Source organism: Benincasa hispida, chromosome 10 (genome assembly GCF_027475165.1).
Source record: "Benincasa hispida cultivar pf3 chromosome 10, pf3_genome.v1.1, whole genome shotgun sequence".
NCBI classification, from domain to species: Eukaryota; Viridiplantae; Streptophyta; class Magnoliopsida; order Cucurbitales; family Cucurbitaceae; genus Benincasa; species Benincasa hispida.
The window spans coordinates 61,565,982-61,584,640 of NC_143487.1; the positions used below are offsets into that span (position 1 = coordinate 61,565,982).

The 18,659-nt window shown below is 35.2% G+C and overlaps 1 protein-coding gene across 2 annotated transcripts; it reads right to left on the reverse strand.

The window, feature by feature from the left end:
- Positions 1 to 1,853: 1,853 nt before the first annotated feature.
- Positions 1,854 to 13,562, reverse strand: LOC120088265 (26S proteasome non-ATPase regulatory subunit 12 homolog A-like). 2 transcript variants are annotated; one of them, XM_039045419.2, is made up of 12 exons: positions 13,310 to 13,562; positions 12,999 to 13,193; positions 12,600 to 12,707; positions 12,393 to 12,497; positions 12,244 to 12,300; positions 11,927 to 12,123; positions 3,520 to 3,619; positions 3,341 to 3,453; positions 3,006 to 3,159; positions 2,834 to 2,911; positions 2,491 to 2,738; positions 1,854 to 2,128 (listed from the first exon to the last, which is right to left on the reverse strand). In XM_039045419.2, exons 1-11 carry the CDS (start codon positions 13,310 to 13,312, stop codon positions 2,520 to 2,522), a joined length of 1,329 nt encoding a protein of 442 aa, XP_038901347.1. In that variant the 5' UTR covers positions 13,313 to 13,562; the 3' UTR covers positions 1,854 to 2,128; positions 2,491 to 2,519. The 2 variants fall into 2 exon arrangements, with proteins under 2 accessions (XP_038901347.1, XP_090161665.1); XM_090305539.1 differs by lacking the exon at positions 1,854 to 2,128 and having other exon boundaries at positions 2,227 to 2,738; positions 13,310 to 13,549.
- Positions 13,563 to 18,659: the final 5,097 nt, after the last annotated feature.

The following is an 18,659-nucleotide window of genomic DNA, read 5'->3' on the forward strand; positions in this document are numbered from 1 at the left end:
AGCCATGAACGCATACAGTGACTTGATTTCCTATAAAACAGACTTGAAATATTCTTTTCTACCATCGCAATGGTGTCAATGGTTGTATTGTCAACAATTTATAATTCTTGCATTTCTTAGCTAATTTATCTACAATTGATGCAACTTTCCTCTCTTTTAACCGCAATATCTAAATAAAGCAGTATAAATAACTTGTATTTCTACAAGTTCACACCCCCAAATTTAGATATATGCTTGTCCTCAAGCATATCTTCTACTAAGGAAATATTGCTCAATTCCTATCCTAAATTTTGTGTCGATTGGTTGCTCCGAATGCTCCACCTAGGCAACATTACTTAACAGTGAAATTTCTTTCTATCCTTGATAATTCCTAACAAAGCCCTACTTTATTCTTCTATACCACAAATTTCTACTCAAAAATGGTTTTCTAGTTTTAAAAAGAATGTTTACCTTTTCTTGTCAAAACAACTTGATACATCTGGATGCGGTGGTCAAACTTTGCGTCATTTATTAGAGACTATTGATCATTGATACACCCTTCGTTTTGGCTTGTTCCCACGGGTATCATGCAAACATCCAATTACGGTTGTGTGCCAATCTCAACTTTAACTCTTGAATTTCAGAGGAGTTCTCTTTTTTGTTTTATTTTTTTCTTTCGCATTTTTCTCTTTTCATATTGCATTGTTCTTGGAAACCCACCTTCGTTTTGGCTTGCTCCCACAGGTGTCATGCGAACATCCAACTACGAGTAGGCTCCTTTCACAACTAACTCTTATCAGGTTGGGAATGTTTTTGAGGTTTCCCTTGCGCTGACATTGGAGTTTATATGAAATTTTTTTTTTTTCATGATGAGTACATTTTTCTTAATGACCGCATACTCTTGATCTCGTTTGAGCAAAATTTTGAAGGATAAAAGGTAAAACATTGTTATAGCTACAAATTAACTAAGTGTTAGTTAGAAATTACAAAGTGTGGGAAATGTTTCTAAGTGTATGCATATTATACATCATGGCAACGCAATGAATAACGCAAAAGGAAAGATCAAGAATATCGCAAATAATGACAAAGGATGATAAAGAAGAGGCACAGGCATATAGAGAGAATTATTACTTAGTTGTATTGAAAATTAACTAAGTATACAAATAATTACAATTAACGTAATACAAAACTGATGAGCTCTAAAAGATACACATACATTATTAGTATCCACATTTTAGTATCTATGTAATCCACTTTCTATTTGTCAAATTGATGAACTCTAAAAGATACACATACATTAGACAAAATTCATAAAAATTGGAGAAAGTAGAGAATTTAAAGAAATTCTTATTTTATATTTTGTTAATTTATTTTATTTTATTTATTTATATATTATGTTTAATTTATTTTAATATTTATTGTTATATTATATTTATTTTAATATTATATTTTATTGATAACCGCGTTCTTATTGTATACCTCAAATTGACAAGAATTATAAAATTTTCCAAATCAAGTGAACTTTTCTTTTAGCATTTGACTAAGAATTCAGGTGCCTACTTTAAGGGGAAAAAATAAAAAGTATGGTAAATAAATGATGAGAAAACAAACAAAATTATCAAAAACTAAACTTAAAAGAAAAAATCATTTGTTAATTGGACCTAAATAACTGAAGGGAGACGATAGTGAGAGGTCGAGAAAAATGAAACTAAGACAGCGACCATATCAGTACAGATCCATACACAAATTCAAAAAAAAAAAAAAAAAAAAAAAAAAAACCAAAAAAGAGAAGGAGAAAAGGGAAAAAAAAAAAAGAAAAAGAAAAAGAAAAGAAGCTTTTAAACAAAATAGTAATTCCAAACACAAAGCTGAAGTTGAAATGCAAAAGGCATACAAGCCTAAACTGGATAAAATGGTAGTTGAATGTTGTAGCAAACAAAGCCCTAAGAACTGAAAACTAGCTGAAGCGATTTAATGCCAGACGATACAAAAATAAGAAATGTCGGTTCCAATTTCTAGTCGGTATTATACAACAATCTTTACTTCCATTTTGTTCCTTACTACCAAAACAATCCACATTGGAAAATCTGGACAAATTCTTGATAGTTCTGTTTGGCAGAACAGCCAACGATGCCGAATCCTGGGTGAACTGCACAAAACATTCATAAACATAAAACATTGTGAAATTCCTGATTTAGTTCGGGTTTAAATACATCACAGCTACTTTACTTCCATAAAGGCCATGCGTACAGGTAAATAAGATAAAATAAAGAACCTGCCGATGAGATCAGGTCAAATTCACATTACACCTCGATGAAATTTTCAGTAAACTTCAAACCGACACAAATTTTAAACTTCATGAAAGAATTCGTTACATATTGAAGTTCTCATTGATTAAGTTGTACAAATTTAAAACTACATGAACTTGAAATACGTTCATGGACTAAATTGTTTCTTCATTTTTTTTTTTTTTTGGTGGAGTGTAAAATACGAGAGGACTGAGCAACATACCAATGACACATGGCTCGTAATCATCCTTCTCAAACTTTTAGAGCAGCTTTATGAACCATGGTCTCCTTGTGTATTTGGTGACAGCTTTTTTCAACAAGATCCAGCAGTTTCTCCAAGTTCATTGCCCATGAATTGAGAATGTCATTGCTGTCCTTCGATGTCTGGAAGCTGACAATGCCCATCGGCCTGTCAATTTTCGCCACTAAAGCCTTGGAAACAACCATTTCGGAAAGATGCTTCTCTGCTTCCTGAATAAAGAAAATGCACGATATTAACAAAACAGATCAAAAGAGAGAAGAAAACCAATAGAGAAAAATAAACAATTTATAGCATATCTACAAACCTGGAGGTTGAGACACAGCAGCTCTGCAAGTCTCTTCAATGTAATCCTTGAGTAATATTTCGACACGACAAGAATATTCTAAGTATAAAAACAAAAAAACACGTTGAATTACAATGATTACATGTACAAAGCTAAAAGAAGTAAAAGATATAGCGAATGGAATATATAATACATGTTCGATTATCCTTTGTTTGAGATCTTCTGCAGCCTTCTCAACCAAAGAGCCACCTAACAAATTCTTCTCATTCTCAAACTCATCCTTGTAATCATTCCATAAAGCTGTCCATTGGATGACCTCCATAGTAACTAGCTGTTTCAACAACAATCTATGACAAAGATGACAAAGAAGAGTATCAACAAGCAGCACAATAACAAAATGGAATAGAATACCAAATAGTATCAGAGCATCAAATCACTAGACATGGAAGTTTAAATAATAACCTCAAGTAGTTCACTATTTATATATCTTTGTCCAAAGAAATAAGCACCCAGAAAAATAAGACATACCTGAAATTCGGGATCTCTGAAAGATTTTTATCTTCCAAAATGGAATTAAGAAGGCTCGACTGCATGGGATCGTGTGGTGACAGAACTAGGTACCAACAGATTTTCCTCAGGACCTACAGTAATAAAATTAGACAAGTGCGACAAAAACTGGGACCGGGTAAATGGGAAAAGAGCTTAACTGGTATCCAATGAGCTGAGTTTTCCTTGACAGATGGAATGTCATATATTGATTTGTAGCAGCGACAAATTTCAAGGTAATCCTTCTGGTGGGAATAATACCTATAATAGATGATGAACAGACCTGTAAAATGATTTCATGGCAAAAGAAAGCAAATATGCATAGCCTTCACAGTCGATGTCTACACATTCCCTTCTATATTCTTTCATTTTTCTCAAGACTCGATTTCTTACCGATCATGCATACTTGGCTTAAATTCAGTCATTATGAGAACAAACCTGAAACCACCACTGTATTGATGGAAAAGAATGAATGTTTTACAGCCAACAGGAAATGCTTCTCATTTTATCTAGTACAAAGCTGTCATCGCTTCTTTGTACTAGGCAAGAATAAACGCCATTGTTTGCACAAAATTTCAAATAGATGAAATTATGGGGCAGCCACAAAACTTTTTTTTTCTTTTTTTGCTTTTAAAGAATATTGAGTTTCAAGGTGGAAAGTGAAAGAATAAAAAGGTATAGAGACAACTCAAAAGGAGGGAAACCATAATTTGAACGGTCTATACAAAAACAAAAGAACTCCAATCCAGAAGTATTCTAATAACAAAAATTCCTAAAGAATGACACCGAAAGGGATCCATTAATCCCAACAAGAAAATGTCAAGACCTCTCAGCCCTTCTAAATATCTTACTATTCCTCTCAAGCTAGGTCTTGCAAAACCAATAGAAGAAAAATATGAATTTTATGAGTAATCGAGTGCTTACAGTCTCTAATAAATAATTATCCACAATCTCCCTTTGAATATGAACGTCGACTGAAGGCTTATAAGGCTTATCAACTTATTCTCAAATATCAAAGAAATGAAGTTTTGAGCTTATTTTCTTGGGAATTAATCAATCGGTTTGTTGGGGTTTTTTTTTTAGCTTCTTTTATAAAGAACTTCCATTTTGAAATAATATAATGGCATTTATTGGAAATAAGAGACTTTGTTGATAGTTTATAACCCCAAGGGTAGCTTAGTATTTTATTTACCCTAGGTTTATTTTCTTTTTTATTTTAGGGTTTGCTAGAGCCTATAAATATGACTTCTATTGTAACTTTCATTGTGTGTTAAAAATAATAAAAGAGACTCTATCGTGTTTTTTTGTTCCTGTTCTAGGGTTTTCAACGTAAACCCATTGTTCTCTATTTTCTATCTTTTAACATGGTATCAGAGCGTGGTGACGAAACCCTAACCGCCATAGCGAAAACCAACGGGTACAAGATAATCTTAGTTCTTGACCAGCCCCATTACTACCGATTCTAACCACCGACGCTACTGCTGTCGTTGCCGCCGATACCGTCGTTTTATTATTGTACAAGCCATGGTTAATCAGTACCTTTAATCCTTACATATCTATTCAACTCTAGCGTCGTCGCAACCCTTTGATGGAAACCCTAGCGCCGCCACCCTTTTTCACAATGTCGCCGATGTTCCTCCCTTGTTACCGAGAGCTACCACTACCTATCCCTCCAACCTCACTGCCAATAGCCGAAGCCTACACCTTGAAGTCGAGATTGGTGAGTCGTCTGCCTACCACAGAGGCAAATCCTCTACCGCGACAACACTAGGAATCCCCGAATCCTTTCCTTTCAACCACAAGCAACCTATCTGTAGCTGTCGAGCCTTCCTCATCATGAACCACCTAGTTATGAACATTAAGGTTCGATTGGTTTATCTCCGGTAATGCTTCAACAACAATTGACTAATCTTCAGCCAAGTTTTCAGCAACAAATCGCTACTTTTGAGGCAGCCCAAGGTGCTTCCACAAACTTAAATTCTAGTACACTGAATTCTGGTATTCCTTCCAGTCTACCAATGTATCCAGAGAATCCGGTGACCTCTTCCCTTACTTTAACTACTGCAAACTATTTGTCTGGATCTATGGAAAATTCCATAGGGTTAATTGCAATAGAAAAGTTGAATGGTCAGAATTATTTCTCCTAGTCTCGGTCCATTAAAATGACTTTTGAGGGCCGTCACAAGTTTGGGTATCTAACTGGTGAGATACCAAGACCTAGGCCAGGGGATCCTCAGGAGCGCATTTGGAAAGGAGAGGACTCCTTGCTTCGATCACTGCTGATTAATAATATGGAACCTCAGATGGGGAAACCGTTGTATGCTGCGACTGCTCGAGATATCTGGGATGCAGTTCAAAAATCATATTCTTGCAGAATGAGTCTTGTTTTTACACTTGGCGTAAACAGGAAACAATGGATGTCACTTCATACTTTAACAACTTGTCCTTAATCTGGCAAGAGATGGACCTATGTCGTGAAATTATCTGGGATGGTCCTCGTGGAGGTGTTCAGTATTCCAAGATTGAGGAAGTCGATCATGTCTATGATTTCCTAACTGGTTTGAACTCCAAGTTCGATGCAATGCAAGGTTGTATATTGGGACATAGGCCTATACCTTCTCTTATGGAAGTGTGTTTTGAGGTTCATATAGAGAAAGACAGAGCCAGTGCTATGAACATCACGACTGTATCTGCTACTGAGTCTATTGCTTTCAGTACCAAATTATCTGGTTCTGATAGTGACAAGCAAATGGGAAACAAACTCCGTTTGTGTGAACATTGCAAGAAACCATTGCATATAAAAGATCAGTACTGGAAGTTACATGGTAAACCACCGAATGGCAGAAGACGTCCTCCAAATGACAGATCCAATCCTGGTCGAGCTCTTATGAGTGAATCTATGAGTGCCCTCCAATCACAACCTCAGGTAAATTGCCAAAGTGACCCTGGTGTCTCTCTTCCCTTGAGGTTGTTGCTCAATCAGGTACCTCTCAATCCTTAGTCTCCTCAACATAAATGGTAAGAAACCATGGATACTTGATTCAGGTGCTACAGATCATTTGACTGGATCTTCTGATAATTTTCTATCATATCTTCCGAGTGCTGGTAATGAAAAGATTCGGATTGCAGATGGGTCCTTTGCTCCTATTGCAGACAAGGGTCATATTTCTCATTTTGATAGTTTAACTTTGTAGAATGTGCTGCATGTACCGAAAATATCTTACAATTTACTATCTATTAGTAAGATCATTAGAGATCTAAATTGTCAAGTTGTTTTCTCACCAAATAATGTTTTCTTTCAGGACTTGAGCTCAAGGAAGACAATTGGCACTGCCCGACACAATAGGGGACTCTATATCCTTGATGATGATGCTTTCTCTAAGAATTGTTATAGAACTAGTTTGTTGTCTTCTTATTTTTCAACTTCAGAAAAAGATTCTTGTGGCATTTTCACCTTGGTCATCCAAATTTCAAATATATGAAATATTTATTTCCTCATTTATTCAATAAAATTGATGTATCTTCTCTATCTTGTAATGTGTGCATTCGTGCAAAACAACATAAGGTCACCTTTTTGTCTCAACCTTACAAACCTTCTCAACCCTTCACCCTTATTCATAGTGATGTTTGGGGTCCCTCGAGTGTAAATTACCATCTCTTCGGGGAAACGGTGGTTTGTGACCTTTATTGATGATCATACCCGTCTTACATGGGTTTTTCTCCTCACTGATAAATCTAATGTTTCATCGGTATTTCAACAATTTTACACTACTATTGAGACTCAGTTCAACACCAAAATTGTTATTCTTCGTAGTGATAATGGTCATGATTTCCTTAATAATACTCTTCGTGATTTTCTATCTTCTAAAGACATTTTCCCCCAAAACTCATGTGCCTATCCACCTCAACAGAATGGGGTGGCTGAAAGGAAAAATCACCTTCTTGAGGTTGCATGGTCTCTCATGCTATCTACTTCACTTCCATCTTACTTATGCGGGGATGCAGTTCTGACTATAGCTCATCCTATTGATCGAATGTCTTCCCATGTCCTTCAACTCCAAACCCCTCTTGAATGCCTCAAGGAGTCATACCCTACCACGCGGCTTATTCCTGATGTTCCTCTTCGAGTTTTTGGGTGCACCGCCTTCGTCCATAATCATGGCCCTAACCAAACTAAGTTTACCCCTCATGGTCACAAATGTGTCTTTGTTAGGTATCCCCTTCACCAATGAGGTTATAAATGCTTCCACCCTTCTTCCCAGAAATACTTCATCACCATGGATGTAACATTCCTTGAGGACAAACCTTTTTTTCCCCTTAGTCATCTTTAGGGGGAGAGTACTAGTGAAGAGACTAACCGGTCCACATATTTAGTCCTTATTAACCTTCCTGAACTTCTTCCTAAACCAATCCTGAGTGCCCATGACACCGTTCTACCCACTAAACAAGTCCCTTGAATAACCTACTACAAGAATAATCTCAAAAAGGAAATGGTGTCCCCTTCTGCTCCGCCAGCTTATGTCCATGAATCTTAACCAACGTAAGCTCAAGGTACTATTGGCCCTGATAATACTCACTTGTGTGTTGAGGATGATATTGTTGATTTAGCTAAAAATGACAAGAATGATATGTTAGTTCCAGAAAATAACAGGGTTGCAAGTAGTGATGAAACTTCGACAGAAACACAAGAGGTGAGATTCTTCATCAGGCTGGAAAATGGATGAAGAATTAGACAAACCAGAGGATTATGATATCTCTCTTGACATGCCCATTGCATTGAGAAAGGGCACCAGATCCTGCACCAAGTACCCCATGTATAGTTGTATGTCTTACAGTAATTTGTCTTCTGAGTTCAGGGCGTTCTCATTGCCAACCTTGATATAGTAAAAACCGAAAAACATACATATGGCTATGGAAATTGCTGAGTGGAAGACTGTCGTCATGGAAGAAATGAGAGCTCTTGAAAAGAATGATACGTAGGACCTTGTTGCTCTTCCTAAAGGGCATAAAACCGTTGCGTGCAAGTGGGTGTTCACTATGAAGTATAAATCGTACGGAACTCTAGACAAGTACAAGGCCAGACTTGTAACAAAAGGGTTAATTCAAACTAATGGGATAGATTATTCTGAGATTTTCTCCCTTGTAGCAAAGTTAAACACGGTCTGAGTCCTTTATGTTGCAGTTAATAAGTCTCTTCATCAACTTGATGTGAAAAATGCATTTCTGAATGGTGAATTAGAAGAAGAGGTGTATATGAGCCCCCCAGGTTTTAAAGCTCAATTTGATCATCAGGTTTTAAACTCAGGAAGTATTTGTATGGCTTGAAATAGTCCCCAAGAGATTGGTTCAACAAGTTTACTACCTTTGTTAAGTCCTAAAGTCAAGGACACTCTGATCACACGTTTACAAAAAGGTCAATTTCTGGGAAAATTGTTGTTCTAATTGTGTATGTTGATGATATTGTCCTGTCAGGAGATGATGTTGCTAAGATCACCAGGCTAGAAAAAGAAAATTGTTGATGAGTTTGAGATCAAAGATCTAGGGAATCTAAAGTATTTTCTTGGAATGGAGGTGGCAAGATCAAGGGAAGAGATCTCTGTCTCACAACAGAAATACACTCTTGACCTGTTAAAAGAAACAGGTATGACTAAATGTAAACTTGCTGACACTCCTATTGAATTCAATGCAAAATTGGGAGATTTTGTTGACAAAGTTCCTGTTGATAGAGAGAGGTATCAGCGTCTAGTAGGAAAACTGATTTACTTATCTCACACTAGACCAGATATTTCCTATGTTGTCAGTGTTGTTCATTAGTTTATGCAGGCAACCTACGAAGAACATATGGAAGCTGTGAATCGGATTCTGAGATATTTGAAAAACTCACCAAGTAAAGGTCTGAGGTTCAGAAAAACTAACAAAAAATGTATTGAGGCTTACACCGACTCTGATTGGGCAGGATCAGTTATTGACAAAAAGACTACCTCTAGATATTGTACTTTTGTATGGGATAACCTAATTACTTGGAGAAGTAAGAAGTAAAGTGTTGTTGCTAGAAGCAATGCTGAAGTTGAATACACAGCTATGAGTTTGTGAATCTGTAAAGAAATCTGGTTGAAGAAAGTTCTGTCTGATCTACACCAAGACAATGTTCTACCTATGAAGCTCTATTGTGATAATAGCGCAGCTATAAGCATAGCCAATAATCCTGTACAACATGATAGAACGAAACATGTGGAGATTGACAGACACTTTATAAAAGAGAAACTGGACAATGGCAGTATTTGTATTCCGTATATTCCATCTAGTCAACAAGTTGCTGATGTTCTCACCAAAGGGTTACTCAGGAAAAGTTTTGATTCATGTGTTAGCAAGTTGGGTCTGATTGGCATCTACGCCCCAACTTTGTTGATAGTTTATAGCCCCAAGGATATTTTAGTATTTTACTTTACCCAAGGTTTATTTCCTTTTTTATTTTATGGCTTGCTAGAGCCTATAAATATGATTCCTATTATAACTTTCATTGTGTTAAAAATAATAACAGAGACTCTCTGTCGTGGTTTTTTCTTCCTACTTTAGGGTTTTCCACGTAAATCTAGTGTTCTCTATTTTTGACCTTTTAACAGCATTAATTCAAAAAAAAAAAAAAGAAAGATAAATAAATAAATTGGGCTCTAATCATGTAAAATGAATCGTAGAGAATAATTACAAAAGCCTTCGTCACTAAAGCCTAAAGAGAGACATCAAACCTAATGAGGGATCAAAGATCTCTAGGGTCCCTTTCAATCCCTTTAAAAGGACTATTATTCATCTTACCCACAATATCAATAACACAGTACAAACCTCCGCTTGCCCCAAAAACCTTCCCTTCTAAAGACTCCTCCATAGTGCTATGAGCTCATGTTGGCTTCAGCTTATTTAGTTGTAGAGCTAATTGCAATGAAGGCCTAGGCCAGTTCATGGCATCAAATAACCATAGGAAAGACAAGTGACGCTATTTAATTTACCAATTTTATGTCTTTCAACTAAATCTTAAATCTCAACTAGTTCCTATTTTGATTACCTGATTACTTCAATAGTTTGAAATTATCATGTACCATGTTGAAGCTGGTTAAAATTTATCCCACTGCAATTATTTTTATTTCTATATTTTATAAAAGGCCAACTTTCATTGAGAAAAAATGAAAGAAGAGAAAGGTATGCATAAAAAACAAAGCCTATAAAAGGGAACACCTTAGAGAAAGGGCCTCCAATCAAACAAAATAAGACCTAGCAAATAATTATAAAAGGAACTCATCACCGATACTGAAAGAGAAACATTAAATCTTATATGGAACCAAACATCAAAAAATTCCCTCTCAATCCCTCTAAAGATTCTATTATTTCTTTTCCTACAAATACCCTACAACAAAGCACACCTCTAAAAAAACACTCCCTTTCCACCTAAACAATAAATGGAGGAGGAACTCCTCAACCATATCACTAAAAGCTCTATGTGTCGAGCTGTATGAAGGTCAAACACTCCAAAGAAGTAGTTCCAAACCAAACAAGCATAATCTTTTTTGGGTAGAAACACTACGTTTATTAACCAAAGAGAGACTACAAAAGAAGGGGGAAGATGGATATCCCCCCGAGTTACAGAAAAGAAGCCCTGGTGTAGATTTGAGTTAAGCTATAATTACAGAAAGAAATTGAAGTAGAGGACCAAGTAGAAGCAAAAAGTGTGACTAAATTCCAAAAAGTATCCCTGTCATTTCTTTCAGACCAAAGTCTGAGTTAAGCTTGACCACGAAAAATTCTAGCATTTCTTTCAAACCAAAGTCTCCAAAGATGGCCAAAAACACTGTTGGACAAAAGGATATTCATCTAAGCCATAAACTGAGAGGCCTTAACAAGCTAAAGAAGGACCTTTAACGCTTTGTTGGCCCAACATCAATGCAGATTGAACATATTAAATAAACAACCAAAAACAAATGCATAGTTTTGAACATATTAAACAACCAACAATCAAGTAGTGACAAAGGGGCAGACAAAGAACAAATGCATCAAAGATTCCTCATTTCTTCTACAAAGAACACACCAATTGGGGGAAAGAGCATAGTTTTGAAGAATTCTTTGGATTCTACAAGTGTTCATTCAAAAGAGAAAATTCATAGGAAGACCTTAACCTCCTTATGACATAGAGCTTTCCAAATAAGATCAAATTAACCTTCTTATGGCATAGAGTTATCTTCATAATTTAAACACAACACACGTCAAATCCAAGCATAGCTCAATGGATAAGACACCAATTACCATTCCAATATCGATGGTTTGATCTATCACCTATCCGCACAATTGTTGAACTCAAAACATTACAAAATTGTAGTTGCTTGAGGTCAGAGGGTAAATTAAGGATGGGACATTGCAATATAGTAAACTTAATAAACATAAAACCAAATCAAAGAAGATATAGTCTCACAGCCGACTCTCCTAAAATCCACTATGGGAAATATGCCACTCACAAGATCATTAAAGCTATTACAATTTTTTTTAACAAAACTACACAAAAGAATGTGAGCTACCATTTACCTTATCATCAATTCATAGTAAATACGCTTCAACTCCATTAACGATGGGATATCAGCTGGAGCCTCCTCAACAATATTATCACCTTCTTTAGGTTTTTTCTTCTCCTTAGTAGGATCAGCATCAAAAACTCTTGGACTGATTTTCCTTGATAGAATCTGAGCACGAACATAATCCTGACGGTCTAAACACAGACGAACCTGCAATTAAGATTCAACATAGAGTTTTGTCAAAAAAAATTGTACCAACATTAAAGACATAAGAATTCTAGACACAGATTAGTGTAAGAATAACCTAAAACCAGTTAAAAGGGAGCATACTTGTTCAAGAATGAATGCAATTTTCTCAGTTTTAGCCATAGCACCAAAAGTTTCCACCTGTGATCTCAATCGTCAGAAACATAAATAACCGAAAATGGGAAGAAAGAAATGAAAACATTCTGCTTGTCATCAAACTCTGAGACACATACAGCAATTTCTTGCATCAAGTCAGCAGCTTCTGCAATAAGCCCCTGTTCTTCTTTGATTTTTGCTAATTTCTTGATTAACCGGGCTCTCTCAATTTCGACGTATATCTACAAACCAATAGGCTGAAATATAAAAATTCTAAACTAGACACAGCTGAAGGCAAAGTATTTTCCTCCAAGAAAATTTTGAAGCTAAAACAGCAAATTTACCTTTCCTGCAGACACATTGTTAAGCGTCTTGATAAGCTCTATTTTGGTCTCAATGTCCGGTGTTTCATCAATATATTGCATTGCTTGTTGGACCATTGCAGTTACAGCCTAAATGAAAAATTAGAAAGCCAGATGTAGGAAGTTCGAATCCCAAAGAATAAAGAGTACCTGACTGGGAGGTCTCTTTGATGAAATTCAATGCCCAACTTAAATAATGACTTAAAACGATGCTTGAATGAAAATAATGGAGTTAAACAAGGAACATCAGTGCATAACAGTTCAAATCGGAAATGAAAGCTGAAGACTAATTTAGTTGCGACACCAAGAGCTGAAAGGCAACTTAGCTCCTCCAAGACGAAACAGTTAAAAGTAAAAATAAACAATTTCTTTTCTGCAAACCTGTTTGAGTTGTCCACGGCGCTTGGATAAGAGCACAATCTGATCATTGAGAGTCCTCCATGCTTTCGCTTCAAAGCAAAGCTGTAAAATGTCAGTGGCGGCCTTCTTGGTGCCGGCCACATCTCCGGCAAGCCGCATCTGCTTCTCGACATTGAGCAACTGCTCTATGGCTGCCTCTAAATTACGTTCACCTTCCTGAAATTCCATAAGATCCAACATCGAATGCGTATCATAATCGGAAGTCATGGTTACAGAACACCCAAAGATTCAGATCTGAAAATGAATATAGAGCTGCAACTACGAAAAAGTACCATTTCTTCAATTGGATTTGGAGATGAACCAATTGATCTTCAACTTTGAACCCTGTTAGAAACAGATTAGAGAGAACTGTAAATCACAGAGCAAGCCCTCGTCAATGCAGAGTTAAAACCCTAAATTGAAGAAAGGGATTTCTTGTGCCCGAAGAATTTCTCTTTCGAGTTTCGCGACCGCACCCCCTTAGTTTTACGAATTTACCCTTATGCCAAGTAAATTTGAGATAAAATATTCATTCCTAAGTACGTCAATTTATAGTCTCGTATAGATTTCGTTCAAATAACATTACATGAGTCAAGTGTAGCCTCATTAGCATAGGATTATACTAAAAACTACGAGATCTATGATTTAAATTTTTAATCTTCAATTGTACTGAAAATAATAAAAATAAAATATATTTGAAAATTATAATTTTACTTGTAATTTATATCAATTAAACTTCTAAATTTCTATAAGTGTCAATGTAAACCCTTGCTTGTGATTAGCTTTAAAAATCACTCATGCACCAATTCTCACTAACAGATACCTATAGACTTCTATCAACGTTTATCAGTGATAAACTTCTATCAGTTTCTATCACTGATAGATATTTATAAATTTCTATCAGCCTCTATCGTCCTTATCAAGGAAGATTAAATTTTTGTTGTTTTGTATAAATAGTTTCCCTTATTTTCTTATTTTTTAAAATCCTCCTTCATTTAAATACTTTTGATTAAAAATTGTTTAAAATAAAAACACTCATGTCTTAACAACTCTTTCTCAAAAGTGTTCTTGTATACAAGTTTGTTTTATTTGTTATATGCTAAAAGTATTTTGTTAATGTCAAATTACTATAAAAAAAATGACTATAAAATACTATGAACTACTCAAAAAATCTGGAAGTTCACCCTTTTGACGGAACTTATGTACTTTTGTGTCAACAAAGGTATTTTTATTGACGTTTTTATGCGTCAACTTAAATGTAAGCATTTATTGATATTTTATAACCATCAATATATGTGTTATTAAATTAATAGTTATTTTAAAGATCAAAATTAAGGTTTTATTGACATTTCATCATCAACATCTAAATTTGTAGTATTGCTAATTTAAAATAATGGTTATTGGAGTTGGTGGAAGCGGCCACCATCGGAGTTCGTCGAAGTTGGCCATCAATGGTGGTGGTCAGATATGGTCAGAGGTGGTTTGGGTAATGGAGGTATCAGTGGTGATGGGGGTTGAGTGCACTATTAGTGAACATGGGTATAAAATATCAATGAAATACAAAATTGGTCCCCAAAACACTGAGTTGGGTTCATATATCAACTCATAGCATTTCATACCCTTAACCAAACACCCTTCAAAAGTTTCAATAATACCTTAAACTTTTAAAACATTGGTTCAAAAATACTCTTAGTTCAGTATGCATACAAAAAACATTAGTACTCATTTCAAAGTACCTTTGAACTTTTAAAAGTTGAAGTAGTACCCTTAACCTTAAAAAAGGTTTTTAAAAATGCTCTTTCAATATATGGACGAATGAAAATTGTTCATCTACACCCCATTGCCTTTCTCTTCCCTTTCCTTCCCTTTCTCTCACCTATTTCAACATGTGACCTAGCACTTTTTATTTTTCTTCCCTTTGTTCCATCTATTCTTCAATACCCTTTTTACACCCTTCATTTCGTTCGCCAATCTCTAAAACTACTCTCTTTAATTAAGCTACCGACGGATCGATGAAGGTGTTAAAGGTACGTGCGCCCTAACTTGGGAAAATATATTATGTAAATATATATTTTAGTTCCTCTCAACTTTAGAAAAACGTTATATATATATATATTGATAGAGTAAACATTCATGCAGCGGAAGAAATCATAATCAATAAGCACTCTAATTACATTTAATTTGAGTTTTAAAGCATGCATATAAATTGTTATTTAAAGTAGGATTTCATAAGTATATTACCTTTGATGAAACCCTTCAAATTGTTTATCCTCGCCATGAATTCAGCTTCCAAATGCTCAGTAGATCACCAAGAGGATCTTCTCTACTATGCTCTAACTTGAATTGTGTAGTGGAAACACTGAATTGAAGACAAATTTGGAGGGAAAGATGAGAGTTTGGAGAGAAATATTGAATTTCAAAAAACTCAGAATTTCCAGCAACATCACTTCCTTTTCACTCTGAAATTCAGAGTATTTATTGAAGTTCTTCATGCAGGCATTTCAAATTCAGTTCATTGACACATCAAATAACATTAAGAAGTGGGCTAGGTGTTATTATATGGATTATTCCACTTAATTAAAGTGAATTTGAGATAATCCCTACTTTCACATTTAAAACAATTTTTAATTTTTTTTTCATTTTCAATTTAATTTAATTTTCACCAAAATTAATTTTAATCAAAATTCAAATCTGAATTTAAATTTCAAAATTGAAAATGTTTTATTTAAATAATTAATTAAACAAATTTAATTACTTAATTAATTAATAATTTAATATCAAATATTAAATTAATTAAACACCTAATTGAAACACGAATACTATTCATGTTAATCAATATTTAAATCAGTATTTAAATATTTTACTCTTTCCGATTACGTTTAATTTTGATAAATTAAACGTTTAATTATATCGAATATAATTAATCAAACCCTAAAATTGAATTTGAACACTTCAAATTCAAAACCCTAATTTTTTTATTTTGAACGTTTCAAAACCGTTCAATTCACTAATCCAAGATATAATTTTACGAGCTAGTAGAGGGTGTTGGGATTGGTGTCCTAATTCTCCCGGAGTCTCGTAGTTTGTAAACTTTATACACATTGTTATTAATAAAATAAGAGTTATTTTGTTTCCATTTACTTATATCCAATAAACAAAGATTCGTAGTTATTGTATGTAAACTTAAGTATGTATATGAGTCATGAGATATATAAGTGGATCATGCCTTAAGTAATAACCTAAAAGGTTTGTAGTATAAGGATAGAGGAGGGATACCTTATCCTGGTGACACTATGGATATGGCCCACTTTGTAGAGGTTGTCAAGTGTTGTGAACTACTACAGATGGTCTGATCCTGACCATTCATGTGGAGACATGTGAGCGGGAGTGTCCTATACAAAGAGTTGTATAAGACCGAACCACAAGATGATTCGTCTCTTTATATAACGCCGTTGATAATTGAGACTTACATCTCACTAAAATAATCATAGGTGACATGACCTTAATTCGGAGTGTTTTGGGAACTCCTGCCTATGAGAGCAATCATTTAATTAGTATGAGTGAGAGTGGCTAGATTGTCAACTTAACAAGCCGACCTTTTTGGGGATTTGTCTGACTGGGGAGCTGGAAACTCAGTTACACAAGATGAAATTCACTACTTCCTCGAAGCAAGGGGTAAGTAGATAGATTGCTCCCTTAAGGGTTGAATCCGGGTCTTGAACATAATGGTCACACCCTCTCTTTGGAAGAGAGGACTCAGTCATAGTAGGACTATGACTTATGGTTCATTAAAGGAATTAGTAGTACTTAAAGAGTTAGATGTAACTACATGGACAAAATGGTAAATTGGCCCAGCTGTATTTACGAGCGATCTGTGAAGGGTTATCGCACTGTTGATTGGTTAATATGGACACAGAAATATATCTATAGTGAGAAGAGTGCAACTGTCGATCTTTAGTGGAGTGTCCGACAGTTAACAGATGGTGGATCCGTGACTAAAGAGTTTAGTCATTTATTCACGTACCATTGGAGTTTCAAGCTACAGGTCCATAAGGTCTTCTTGGTAGCTCAATGGATTCAAGTTGAAAATCAGATTTTCGGGTTGATTTGAAATGTTCAAATTAACAAGAGGAAATTCAATTATATGTCATATAATTGGTGTGATGAATGAGATACATCATTTGGAGGAATTAATATAAATATGATTTATATTAAGTACAAGAAAATAGAAAAAGAACTATGGTTTATATGTTTCATGAGATGAAATATTAAAACTATAGGTTATAAATATAATATGGTAAGTTAGTTATCATATTTATTTATAATATATTAATTATATGATAATTAATTCTTTTTCTCTAATAACCAATTGAGTGGGAGGTTATTGGAAGTTTTAAGGTAACCTGAGATAAAAGGAAAATCGTTTTCCTAAATTTAGAGGTTGCCTCATTCGGAAAGAACTCACGGAGACAAGCTATCACGTGAAAGAGTGTCACTAAGTGATAGTCGTTGAGAGACTAAACGATCATTTAAGAGTTGACAATATGATTGTTGACCTTTTAATCATTGCTACACGATCAAGTGACTAAGTCTATACGATAGGCTGCCATTTATTAAATGATCGAGCACATTATCTATACGATAGGCTAGCTTCTTATCTCCCACTTGCTCGATCGTCTACTCGATCGTAGACCTCCAATCTCTTCCTCAAGCCAAGATCATACAGAGCCCATAACTCCTGGATTCTCACACCGAGAATACCAAGGTAACCATTGTGGTGGTGTCCTCACTCAGTTCGTGGATCGAGTTAGAATCGATTGGGTTCGAGGAGTTGTTGGTCGTTCGTTGTGTTCGTGTTTGTTGGATGTACCGGTCGTTGTGTTCAAGTGTGTTGTTCTTGGATGCTTGTAGATTGATCGAGGGATTCGTGAAAAATGGTTCTTCAAAGGTATGCATCCTCTATCCCTTATATCATCATATAGCATGCTATAATTTCTAGTTGTGCACAACCTGTTAGTTTTCGTTTAGATTTTAATTATTTTGTGTTCGATTTGAATGGAATTTGGAACGATCCCTTCCACTGCTCATGGGAATCCTCATGTTTGATTTCCTTCAATTGGTATCAGAGCCAGGTTATTCTGATATTCCAAACTACCATTTCTGTATTGAACTTCTTTTACAGTTGTGGTGGGTTTTAAGTTTTCTGCATTGCGTTTAAGAGTTAAATGCGTTTGTGGATGTGTTGGTGAATGTTTACAGGATAGTTGCCTCTGTTTAAAGTTTTCTTTAAATTTACAAAGTGTTAATTTGTAAGGACCCCTATGTTTCTTGGCATAATTAACAAGCAATCGAATATGTATTCAAAGTGTTTGATTTTTGTTGAGTCGTTCGTGATGAAATTTTGAAGCATGAAGATGCGGTTCTCATCAAGGAAGAAGGCCAAAGATTGGTCGTATCGTGTAGCTTAAGGTAAATGATCGTTGAGAGTTGGCTAAACAATCGTGTAGAAAAGTTCTGCCCGATCGTGTAGTATAGCTAAACGATGGGGTAAAGAGTTTACTCTATCACGTAGCGTTGCTTGCTCGATCGTGTGGACATTGGAGGTAAACGATTGCATAGAGTTTTTGACACTCATTGTTTAAT

Excerpts from the sequence above, each read along its gene's own strand:
- LOC120088265 (XM_039045419.2), bottom strand. Across the intron at positions 12,498-12,599 it reads ACAATGTGTCTGCAGGAAAG|ATATACGTCGAAATTGAGAG; the intron begins GTAAATTTGCTG and ends ATTGGTTTGTAG. Across the intron at positions 2,739-2,833 it reads TGCTGTGTCTCAACCTCCAG|GAAGCAGAGAAGCATCTTTC; the intron begins GTTTGTAGATAT and ends TTCTTTATTCAG.